Source organism: Haliotis cracherodii, unplaced genomic scaffold (assembly GCF_022045235.1).
Source record: "Haliotis cracherodii isolate W230 unplaced genomic scaffold, xgHalCrac1.p SCAF_10, whole genome shotgun sequence".
Classification (NCBI taxonomy): domain Eukaryota; kingdom Metazoa; phylum Mollusca; class Gastropoda; order Lepetellida; family Haliotidae; genus Haliotis; species Haliotis cracherodii.
In genome coordinates, this window is record NW_027266265.1 from 25,053,397 (window position 1) to 25,066,467 (window position 13,071).

At 42.0% G+C, this 13,071-nt stretch overlaps 1 protein-coding gene across 4 annotated transcripts in view; it reads right to left on the minus strand.

The window, feature by feature from the left end:
* Positions 1-13,071, minus strand: part of LOC139454198 (vacuolar protein sorting-associated protein 35-like) — a 108,423-nt gene that overhangs the window by 40,622 nt on the left and 54,730 nt on the right. For all 4 annotated transcript variants that reach the window (XM_071235766.1, XM_071235767.1, XM_071235769.1 and 1 more), the window contains exons 6-9: positions 8,117-8,336; positions 7,498-7,581; positions 5,836-5,945; positions 206-302 (exon numbers count right to left, since the gene is read on the minus strand). In XM_071235766.1, coding sequence (XP_071091867.1) covers positions 206-302; positions 5,836-5,945; positions 7,498-7,581; positions 8,117-8,336 — 511 coding nt within the window. The remainder of the gene's footprint in view (positions 1-205; positions 303-5,835; positions 5,946-7,497; positions 7,582-8,116; positions 8,337-13,071) is intronic.

Sequence of the window (13,071 nt, forward strand, 5' to 3'; positions counted from 1 at the left end):
AAACATTGTTTTAGAAAAAGCAAAACATCAAAAGGCACCAGTTCAGCATGTGTTTGATATATAGATGCAAAGTTTCATAATTAATATTAAACAGTTTTTGAGTTATGCTCTGGAATGAAATGGTATCTAAGCCTGCTCCGGAAACGAAATGGTATCCCAGCATCTCTCATGACACTTCCCGGGGTTGACTGGAGTCGGTACATACCTGAATCACCTGTGCAATCTGTTGGGAAAAGATATCAAACAACTGGATGTCGGCTGGTATTCCACTTCCTTCCTCATTCTGTGCAAATGCAGCAAGTCTGAAGCAAACAATTCAAGAACATTGGCTTTTTCTGACTGATTTCATGTGGCAGTTACTAAACCTACTTGAGTGTACTGGTACTTTTATGTTTGTTTGTTGTTTAATGCCTCACTCAGCAAGATTCCAGCTATACGACAGTGGTCTGTAAAGATCGAGTCTAGACCAGACAACCCAGTGACTGATATCTTGAACATTGATCTATATAACTGGGATACGATGCAACGCATCAACCAAGCCAGTGAGGCTGACCCCCCGATCCTGTTAGTCGCCTCTTACGACGACAGGCATGGGTTTGAAGACCTATTCTGGAGGTACGAGTTGAGGTTGAGGTTACAGTATACATGTTTCTGGGAGGATGTGTAGAGAGGTTACAGTATACATGTTTCTGGGAGGATGTGTAAAGAGGTTACAGGATACATGTTTCAGGGGGGGGGGGGGGAGATATGTGTGGAGAGGTTACAGTATACATGTTTCTGGGGGATGTGTGGAGAGGTTACAGGATACATGTTTCTGTAGGGATGTGTTGAGGGGTTACAGTATACATGTTTCTGGGGGATGTGTAGAGAGATTACAGGATACATGTTTCTGGGAGGATGTGTAGAAAGGTTACAGGATACATGTTTCTGGGGGATGTGTAGAGAGGTCACAGTATACATGTTTCTGGGGGATGTGTAGAGAGATTACAGGATACATGTTTCTGGGGGATGTGTGGAGAGGTTACAGTATACATGTTTCTGTAGGGATGTGTTGAGGGGTTACAGTATACATGTTTCTGGGGGATGTGTAGAGAGATTACAGGATACATGTTTCTGGGAGGATGTGTAGAAAGGTTACAGGATACATGTTTCTGGGGGATGTGTTGAGGTTACAGTATACATGTTTCTGGGAGGATGTGTAGAAAGGTTACAGGATACATGTTTCTGGGGGATGTGTAGAAAGGTTACAGGATACATGTTTCTGGGGGATGTGTAGAGAGGTCACAGTATACATGTTTCTGGGGGATGTGTAGAGAGATTACAGGATACATGTTTCTGGGAGGATGTGTAGAAAGGTTACAGGATACATGTTTCTGGGGGATGTGTTGAGGTTACAGTATACATGTTTCTGGGAGGATGTGTAGAAAGGTTACAGGATACATGTTTCTGGGGGATGTGTAGAAAGGTTACAGGATACATGTTTCTGGGGGATGTGTGGAGAGGTTACAGTATACATGTTTCTGTAGGGATGTGTTGAGGGGTTACAGTATACATGTTTCTGGGGGATGTGTAGAGAGATTACAGGATACATGTTTCTGGGAGGATGTGTAGAAAGGTTACAGGATACATGTTTCTGGGGGATGTGTTGAGGTTACAGTATACATGTTTCTGGGAGGATGTGTAGAAAGGTTACAGGATACATGTTTCTGGGGGATGTGTAGAAAGGTTACAGGATACATGTTTCTGGGGGATGTGTAGAGAGGTCACAGTATACATGTTTCTGGGGGATGTGTAGAGAGATTACAGGATACATGTTTCTGGGGGATGTGTAGAGAGATTACAGGATACATGTTTCTGGGGGATGTGTAGTAAGGTTACAGGATACATGTTTCTGGGGGATATGTTGAGAGGTCACAGTACACATGTTTCTGGGGGATGTGCTGAGAGCTTACAGTATACATGTTTCTGGGGGATGTGTAGAGAGATTACAGGATACATGTTTCTGGAGGATGTGTAGAGAGATTACAGGATACATGTTTCTGGGGGATGTGTAGAGAGATTACAGGATACATGTTTCTGGGGGATGTGTAGAAAGGTTACAGGATAAATGTTTCTAGGGGATATGTTGAGAGGTCACAGTATACATGTTTCTGGGGGGTTGGGGTCTGTTCAGGTTACAGTATACATGTTTCTGGGGTGTGTGTATAGAGAGGTTACAGTATACATGTTTCTGGAGGGGGGGATGTGTTGAGGTTACAGTATACATGTTTCGGGGGGTGGGGGTGTTGAGGTTACAGTATACATGTTTCTGTAGGGATGTGTAGAGAGGTTACAGGATACATGTTTCTGGGAGGATGTGTTGAGAGTGAGTGAGTGAGTGAGTGTGTGAGTGAGTATGGTTTTACACCGCTTTTAGCAATATTCCAGCAATATAACGACAAGGGACACCAGAAATAGGCTTCACACATCCAAACCCGAGTCTTCTGCATGACGAGCAGATGCTCTAACCACTACGCTACCCAACCACCCGTTGTGTTGAAAGGTTACAGTGTACGTTTCTGGGGGGATGTGTTCAGAGGTTAACAGTATACATGTTTGTTTGTTTGCTTCTTGTTTCATGCCGCACTATGATGGCAGTCTATAAATGAATGAGTCTGCATCAACCGAGTCAGCAAGCCTCAAGCTTGCCGGGTTGCTGAAGACCTATTCTAACCCGAATCTTCATGGGTGGTACTGCTACTACTACTACTACTACTACTACTACTACTACTACCTAAGTGTACTACTACAACTTGAGTGTTCTACTAAAGCCCTGTTTATACGGCGACATTTGCACACATGTGTATTTTTTGCATGTGAGCAAATTTGACCGTATGGACGCATTTACTCATATGAGTAAATTTACACCTAGTTGGGACTAGGTGCAAATTTGCTACAACCTGTGAGTATATGCAGTTTAGATGTGTATTTTTTGCTACCGTGAGCAAATTTGGTCGTATGGACGCATAGCAAATTTATATACAGTAAGTATATTTCCCAACTTATTGCATAATATCTATTTTAAGTGCGTGTTATTGGCAACACTTAATCCTCATTGGTCAAATTATACCAGTTGATGTCCAGACTTCAAACAGACCAGACCAGCAAAAATGGCTAGCAGAAAAAGAGCAAATGAGGGCCATAAAAGTGGGTCTGCATGGAGCGACGATGAAACGAGATGTCTTTTAGGAATATGAGAAGAGAATTGTATTGAAGAACAACTTGAAAACCCCAAAACAAATAATGGGTCTATTTATAAAACGGTTGCAAGCGAAATGGCTGAGAAGGGTTTCGAGAAAACACGAGATCAATGTAAAGTATGCATTCATACTCTTAAAAGTTCGAACAGAGAATGTAAAACAAGCATGAAAAAGAGTCGTAAGGGAAGGAAAACCTGCAAATTCTTCGAAGAACTGGATGTCATTCTCGGAAACAGACCAGCATCATTGCCGCTGAAAGTGATCAATACTTTAGGGAAGAAAGCTGGACTCGAAGAAGCTGATGAAAGTGATTATGATGATAATGATTATGGGGACATTCCACAGTCTGTCAACGATGATCTCAGTGACATTACACCTCTTGAGAGAGAAGATGATCACAGAAAGGAGAAGGAGTCGTCAGACACAAAAGACAAAAAGGATGAAGGATTGGTAGAAAAAAGGAAGAAAGAAGAATCTGCTGACAAAGCGAAGAGCGAAAAGAAAAGGATGTGAAAGACAAGGTTGGAAGTGGCACTGAAGTCAGTCATGGATGGATTTGGTGCAGCCAATGAGAAAGCAGGGACTTGGAGAAACAAAATCTTGACTTGGAAAAGGCGAAAATAGAATCAGAGGAAAGACAGAAGAGGGAGGAACGTGAACATCAACTCAACATGATGAAGATGATTATGGGAGCAATCGGCCAACAACAGGCAGGGCAACCACATTCAAAGCCATCATTCCCTGTGAGCATGAGTCCTATGCATTCTGGTGAAGGTCAAGTTTACATAGGTCAAGGTCCTTCCTCACTCTCGTATTCAAGTCATGGTCAGTCGTCTGGCACTAACCCTTCATGGTCATCTTCAGACACGGATAAGCAAGAACATTTTTCAATCTGTGAGGAATTAAGGACAAAACTTGCATTTACATACAGAAAAGTAAAAAAACCTGCAAGTTATGCGGAAACGAACTTTATTTTAATTTGTGAAAACGTTTCATATTTGGTGATTTACACTTCATGTTCGAAGTCAAGAGTAATAATTCACTCAAGCAAACACTTTTGAAACTTTAAGTTTATTACGGTTTCTTTACTTGCACAAGGCTGTGCGAGATGATCATGTAAAAATCACATGAAAGCAAAAAAAGTTGAAAACTTGTAACTCTCTGTCATTCTCGAATATGCACTTGCATATATGGTGTCGTAAAACAATGTTAACCAGAAAGCCTGTGCAATATCATCCCTCAGGGTCTTTGCACAACGGACAGGTTCGTCACCTCCATCCTGTACGCCAACTTGTTCATCTGCATCATCATCTGTGTCTTCATTCCACTCATCCCTGAAGGTTTCATTGACACTCTCACAGATGTTATGCAAGACAATGCAACAGCCAATCACTGTGCAAGCAAACTCCACATCGATGTCCAATCACTTTTGTAAGCATCTCCAGCGTCCCTTCAAACGACCGAAGGCATTCTCTATCATCATCCTTGCCCTGCTGAGGCGATAGTTGAATGTGGCTTGAGCAGGAGTTAGATTGGCTCTGTTGGAGAAAGGCCTTAAAAGCCAAGTCTTTAATGGGTAGGCTGCATCACCAAGTAGTACCACTGGCATATTGGAATCACCAACCTTCTTGTTCCATGTGGGGAAAAGAATGCCTTTATCACCTTGAATGTAAATATCTGAATTGGCTAACATGCGGGCATGGTGGACCCGACCTGGCCACCCAATGTTAATGTCTCTAAACATGTATCGATGGTCACAAACTCCCTGTTGGATCAGTGAATAAAAATATTTCCTGTTCCAAGTAATCGCCATGTGACTGTTTGGGGGTGATGATGGGAATGTGACTACCATCAATGGACCCTGCACAGTTAGAAAAAAACCCATCTTTCCTCATATCCTTTTATCACATCCTTTAGGGCTTCCCCCTCAGGGAATTTGACATACTCATCCAATAGGACTTTCAAAATTACCTAACACACCTGATTGACACAAACACACATAGTAGCCTTCCCAACACCAAAGAGATTGTCGACTGTCCTGTACTCTGACAATGATGCAAGCCAGTAAATTGCAACTGCTACCTTCTTTTGGACACCCAATGGTTCTTCAACGGTGTCTTGGGAAGCAGAGAGTTCATCTTCAAGTCTTCTGCAAATGAAATCCAATGTTTCCTTCCTCATTCTGAAGTTTTCTAGCCAGTCTGTCTCTTCAAAGTGCTGCAGAACAACCTTGTCATACCACTCCTTTGACCGGGGTTTTCTTCTTATTACTCTAACATGTGAACAACCCAGAGCTAGAGCTACACTCAGGAAATAGGGAAATTTTCTGCGCTTGCGGAAATATTCCAGTCTGATCTTTTCCATGGTTATGACAGAAATGGGTGGTTTTGACAATTTACTCCACATTTACTTATGGGACTTATACTTCGTATGAATGCACTTTTGCTCACGTGCGTAAATTTGGATATGTGTGCAAATTTGCATATATGCAATTTTTCGCCGTATAAACAGAGCATAAGATGAATTCCAGGCTTTTATTCAATATCTATTAACCAATCTGATTGAAACGGTTTTATTAACAAAAATGTGTTTTTACCTGTCGATCAGAGCTATGATGATATTCTTGACGTTGACACTGTTATGTAGGTCAGCACATGCTCTCAAGAAGTGATTCAGAGTTTGTAGGTGGAACTCATCAGGGAACACCTGCAAGTAGTACGGACATGCATGTTGGACAAATCGATAGTTGACAAATCATCCACATGTTGTTGTTGGTATCAAGGCAATTGGTTAACCTGCATCATGGATTAGCTCATCAAGCAGCCCACTTCACTAGTCCTGCATCATCTGTCACATCCTTACTTTCACATATAAGGTTGTTGCTCCATGATTGAGTATCTGTGTGGTTTTATCACAAGACGTCCAGAGGACAGAAATGACAGCTAATAAAAAGAACTCAAAATATCTCAGAATAGTTATTCATGACAGTAAATATCTGTGTTTAAAGCAGTGTTTAATACCAACAGCTCCTCCCACTATATCTGATTTTTCGTTTTTTTAATAGAAAAGGGAAGACAGTCGACATTCTGATTAAGATCTCCAATTGTATCATCCCCTGTCAAAACTATCACAAAATCACCAAGAGGGTGTAAACTGTCATCACATGCAGACCGCCATTTTGTTCTGTGGCCCTTGGAAACCCATCCACCGTATATTTGGCTTCCTTTTATGAGCCTCAAGAGTGAACTGAGTGATTTGATTGGTCATCATTTTTGTTTTTTCTGACGGGATTTAATGATGATGCAAATTAATGTCAAAGTGAGATTTGATTGACTAAGGTGCATATACCGAAGATTGGTGATCTGTAGTGGACATAAACAGGATGTCCATTTTAGATCTTGTAAACATGGTATCAATTTGAAGCAGGTGATATTTATTAGCCTGTTTTGGGTGTATTTTACCAACTGCACTCACTTCATACTGCTTATAACTTAGGCTGCACAAGACAATTCTAACCTGCACCAGTGCAGTCTTGAAAATGGGAAATCACAACCAGAGTTCGGATGACCAAAGACGTATATAGGTGTATGTACGTCTTTGGGATGACATATTTTCCATAACAAGTTTGTGTAGTTTTTAATGTGGGAGCCATCTTGCCATGTCTTCAATTAGGCCAGTAGAAGTAGTTTTTTTCTCCAAACCACTGATAACACAGTTTGACTGAAATGAAATGTTTTTCAGCTTCAACGTTGTTTCAAAACATGGCCTATGGTAACCTTTAACCTTTTTACCTTATACAGAGGTTACTCTTATCAGATCCATATCCCCCTTAGAGTGGATGACCGCTAGCCTAAAATGTGTCGTGAAAATATTGTGTGTAGCCCTACCTTGGAACTAAAAAAAACAAATCAGCAAACAATATCACCAAGACTGTAATATGATGATTATAGTATGGAGTCACAGAAGCTCGACTGAAAATGCTGTTTGCTTTTTCTTTACAAAGTTAACTTTTCCTGTTGACATGTGATCTGATTTCTGTGAAAATCAAAAGGATGTAATTCTAAATATGACATATTGAAATGATATTCAATGACTGTGCAGGTTGTCAGTATTGTTACATGAGGGTTGTGAGATTGGGGCAAACACACCAAGCAGCCACCATTCACATTGCTGACTTATGCTTCAGTTGTCCCTTACAACAAAGTAATTTACTATTCAGCCAAAGAAAAACAGGTTTGATATGATCCTGTTGATTTACCTGAATGATGCACTCCATTAGGTACTCCTGAGCAATAGGATCACGGCAGTTGACTATTTGCTCCAGAACTCCAGGCAACACATGCTAAAATGACAACAATGCACTAATACAGAAAGTGTCCAGACTAAACATAAATAAGGTTCTGTAGCTCACCTGAGTTATGCAGAAATAATGGCAAGCCTGTTTAAATTCAGATTCAAATTCTGTGAGCAACATTTAGAGACATCAAAGCTGGGATCTTTCATGCAAAGTGTCAGTTTGCAGATATAGAGATTTAAATACTAATTGACTGGATTATATAACACCAACCTTATTAATATATCGAATATATCGAATATTATATATTTAATATATATCTGCATTAAATATTGCAGTCCCTTCTATTTCATGCCATGAACATCAAATTTACAGATCTAGATCAAGATCTGAGGATAACACATGTGGAATATCTTGTGAAGATGGCATTGATAAGCTTCATTTGTTGAAACTATTCTCTGGAGATGTGTCAAAATACCAGTTGACCACTGATCTTGAGAACAATGAAATATATTATAACATGTGATAGGAGAATGAATTATTTGTGTTGGTATCCTTACATTGCATATGTATCTGTACCAACCTTTTTATATTTATCCACATGAATACACTCCAGCTGACTGAGACGAACCAGATTTGTTCCCACCAGGATCCGCAACTCCCTCCTTTCCTGCTCCCTACGCTCACGGTCGCGAGAATGGCCCTGGTGTTGCATTCGTACCCATAGTTTGTTCATCTCAGCAAAGTTGAGCAAGATGAAGTCAATAGAATCATCAACAGTTCCACTTTCATGTTCTCCAGAACTGCAAAATATGAAATAGAATCAAGTAGTTCTCATTGTGTCACAAAGCTCTGTAAGTCATCTAATCTTTTCTTTTACAGCTCGGACAATTCCTGGGTCAAAACCAATTAGTGGCAGAGCCCCATGCAACCGGTTGTGCGAGCACAACATCTTGCCACCACGTTCAGCAATAAGCCCAATTTTGCTTCAACATCCATTGGGAATGCCAAACTTGGTGTAGACAATATCTGAGTTTCAGAAGACAAGACTGGGACAGTACACTGTTCACAGATGAGTTTGGCTTCATCATGACAGCGCTGAAGGTCTTGCAAGGGTCAAAACAACGTATATGTGATGCTTGGGTCAATCTTCAGTTGACAATTGGAACATTTCACAGGGTGTTTTCAAATGCACCAGCACAGCCTTGCCTGTGTCAATGCAAATGATGGTCACACCCAATATTGACATTGTTAATTGAGTTGTTACAGCACCCCTCTATTAGGGCATGTAGCTCTGTCTTCTGTTGGCTTTTGCCAATGAATTTGTTATGACAAACATTGATCAAATGAAAGACCAAATATTATTTTCAATAACATCGAACAATACTACCTCTATTACATTTCTGCCATAAATCCTGTATTTTGGCTTCAATCACACTAACTAAAATTTTCAGATTTTCAACTGACGTCCTCTTCGCTGTCAATTACACACACAACTAGTTGTCGCCAAGTAGTCTCGTAACTACCCAAGCCATGACATCATAACAGAGGCAACATCACTTTTTCCCCTCATCTACGACTAGAGGTAGATGAATTGGGGAGGTGGGAGGGAGTACTTCGGATGTAATAGAGGTAGTATTCTTAGAATTTTTAACAATGATAATCATTGTCTGATAATTCTTACGAAACTTCTACGTCTATCACATCTCTGCCAGAATATACCAGAGGGACCTGGTGGGATCTGCCTCCAGTAACTCCCTGTGTAATTGACAGTAATCTCTTCTGGAAACCATTATTTACTGATTCTAATCCTACTTGAGATAATTTCCTCTGAAATTCCCCCTGAGAACTTGAAATCAGAAATATGTCAAGAATCAGTCAAATATGTGATATATTCACTAGAATTACCCTTATATTTGCTGATCTTGATTGTAATAATGATGTCATTTCTCATTTGTGTTGGTTGAGGCCCCATGTTGATCATGGGTGAGACTAGAATAGTCAAAGGCATGTAATTCTGAAACTCTTGCTGCTGTTGCCATGGCTAGTAGACACTTTTCCGGCTTTTTCGGGTAGGGTAGCTTTAGCCATGGGCTCGTTAAGGTTCTGTTAACAATGCTGATAGTACCATCGATAGTTTGCACTTGGGGAACATACAAGGTGTGCGAACATCTTATAGTAGTGGTTTCCGATTGATAATCCGTCATGTTGAAGAACAGAATGAAGGGCTGATCTATAACCTTCTATCGTCCCATGTCAGAATTTGTTGTCTTGACATAGATGTAGCAGAAAATCAGCTACCATAGGGATGGATGTAGCATTAGTTATGATCCCTTGTCAACTTCACCACTGGACGAACTTTTCCCATCTGTTGTCATATATAAGGGAGGATGAAGGTCTCCACGATCTTGCTACAGCTTCTGAGGCAAGCCCAGAGTATCCGGATGTCTGCATCTTCTGCATGATAACTTCCAAGCGGTTAGTTAGATGTAGGCTGGGTAGATTGTCGTGGAAAATGCTGGACTTGGGTTGTCGTAGCAGATCTCGACGATGAGGTAACTGGACAGGTTCCTCCATTAGTAGACTTAGTAGTCTGGGGAAGCATGCCCTGTTGGGCCATATTGGACCGATCAGTATTATTATGTAATCCGTCTCCTCCACCTTGTGGATGACTTTGTCATGGTGGGAATGCGTTCGCAAACAGATTCGTTCAATCCATCAATAGTGTGTCGATCTGGTGAGCTCTTGGGTCGGGAACTGGACTGACATAAACAGGAAGTTGGTTGTTGTAGCAAGTGGCAAAATAGATCCAGGTGTGGTGTGTCCCATAACTTGTTTATCCGTGGAAGTAAAGTCCATTCCGTTGCCACTATTCTCCTCTGGCGATAAAGGCTGTCGACCAGTATGTTCAGTTTCCTGGGTATATGTCTTGCTTCCATCTGGCAATTGAAGGAGTCTGCCAAGGCAAACAATGGTGTAGTCTCCGTCATCAGAGAGCTGGATCTGGTTCCTCCCTGCTTCTGAATATAGGCCACTACTGTGGTGTTGTCCGTGGCTATGAGAACGGATGATTGCTAAAGATGTATCTTCCACTCCAGGATGGTGTAATAGATGGCCTTCATTTCCCTGCAGTGGTTATGAAGGTTCTTCTCTTCCGTGTTCAACGATCCCGAATCTGACGCGTCTGTGAATAGATGGTGTTTGGGCTTCGGACAAGTCAGAGGGATGCCACTCATCACATGCTCTCTGTGATTCCATCAATGGAGGTCTCGTAGAAATCTGGGCAGTAACTGAGTCTGGAACTCCAGGCTGTGAGATTGTTGATCCATGTCTCTAGAGGAAGTAGCATCAGCCTTCCTCTTAAGGTCATATCCTGAAGTTTCCTAGAAGAGACATCCACCACCTCAGGGACTTGCTGGGTTGACTTGAGAGTGATTGAATCATCTTGATAGTCTTGTTGAATCGATCCCTTGGTGGGCATAGGTATCCCCTGTCTAGCTGGAATCTGGATGTATATGATGTCTTATGAACCGGAGTAGTCTCGGACTTGGAAGGATCGACTAGGAAGCCTAGGTAGGTCATAAGTTGGACCAAGAATATCATGTTCTGATGTAGTTGAACTTTCTCTTGGTCTACAGCTTGGAAATCCTCCAGGTAACCATGGATTCAAACTGGCTGGATGTGAACAAACTTGATGACTGGCGCTGTAATCCTGGTGAATAACAAAGGACTTGAACTTCATAGCGTTGGCAATTGATCGCTAAGCATAGATATTTCTGTGAGGATGGGTGTAACCGGACGAGAGTGAGTAAGTGAGTGAGTATGGTTTTATGCCGCTTTTAGCAATATTCCAGCAATATCACGGCAGGGGACACCAGAAATGGGCTACACACATTGTACCCATGTCGGGAATCGAACCTGGGTCTTCGGCGTGACGAGCGAACGCTTTAACCACTAGGCTATCCGACCGCCCCAACCGGATGAGAAGATAAGCATCTTGTAAACCTAGGCTGATAAGCCAGTCTCCTGTCTTCAACGTCGACCGTAACTTCCGTAGGGAATTCATGTGGAACTTTAGCAGAGGTACCAGTGTCTTTTGTTTAGGGTGTTTAGGTCGATGATCATCCTCACTTCAGTTGTATTCTTCTTCAGGACTAAGAAGACCGGAGAAAATATCCCTTGGTGTTGTTGGTCTCCATTAGTCTCCGAATGGCTTGCTTCTTTAGTAGCTTCCTGACGGCCAAATCTGCTGCTGCAAACTTGGCTATGACTAGATGAAATCTGCATCTGACGGCGTGTGTCTTCAGGATAGGATGTTTCCTGATGTGTAGCTTGTACCCGTGAGCCACGACGTCTAGAATACAGTGATCGGGTGTAACTTTCTTCCAATTTTCAGTGTATGACAGAAGGCACCCTCCCGCTTGTCCCAGAGTCAGCACTATGTTGAAAGACGGTAGGCGTAAATCGCAGTCCATAGACATAACCAAGTGGTCTATAATTTGGAGGGGTTGGTATTTGAAGTCAGAACCTGTGTTCGCCTCTGCCTCCAGATCTTCAACGGCGATTATATCCTTGTTTCTTGTAGTCTGGCTGAAGAAAAGATTCCTAAGAAGATTGTCGCTTGTCGTATCCCCGACTCGGTATGGAATGAATCTTTCCCGGAGGGGACACACTTCTTCTTAGGAAGCTGTTTGGATGATGAAGATTTGTAGTCCCAGGGACGCTTCTATGGATGGGATGATCCGTGGACTTTAGCAGCTAAGTTGATAGTTGAAGTTTGGAATCGATCTGCAGTGTCTTGTCTCACTTCATCTGTCACGTGTCACAATTTTCCATTGAATGTTGTGGTAGCTGATATAGGTTGTGTCATTATCAACCTCTTGGTCTGGTTAGAAACAGCTCTGGATCGGATCTGTAGCCAGACTTGGGAGGAGTCTTCTTGCATCCTGACAATAGTATCTAGAAGGCTATGGATGAGTCCGACTTGATCAGTACTAATAGTCATTGGCGTGTCTCCAGTTATTCCTTCATAGGATGGCTATAATGGTGGAATGATGTGTCTGATTCTGGCAACAAACCAATTAATGTAAGCACCAACATCCATATAGTATCTGGAAACCGATGTCAGATCCTTAATCTGCATAGTAGTGGTAGTAGATGCTAGTGATGGGGTTGCGTACCAACTTGTGGAAATCTTCTTCCATACTTGGGAATTCCGGAAGTGGAGCCTCATGCTTCCTGTATAACTTCTGCTTTATTGGAGGTAAAGGTAGTCGTTCATCGTGCTTGAGCTTGAGAAGACTGTCAGACATCTGGTCAATTACCTTGCCAGCGTAACTGGGCCAAGGTAATGTCTGATGGATGTGTTGAGACGATGTAGGAGCATGACATCCCCGATATTCCGGCATCTGGGTTGGCGAAGTCTGTGTCACTGGAGGTTTGAGTACAGGCATAAGATGGTAGAGTTCTTCTATCAACTCTAAAAGGTGTAGTCTCACTGGGGTGAATCAACAGCCTGATCTTCGCCCCGGCTCCTGC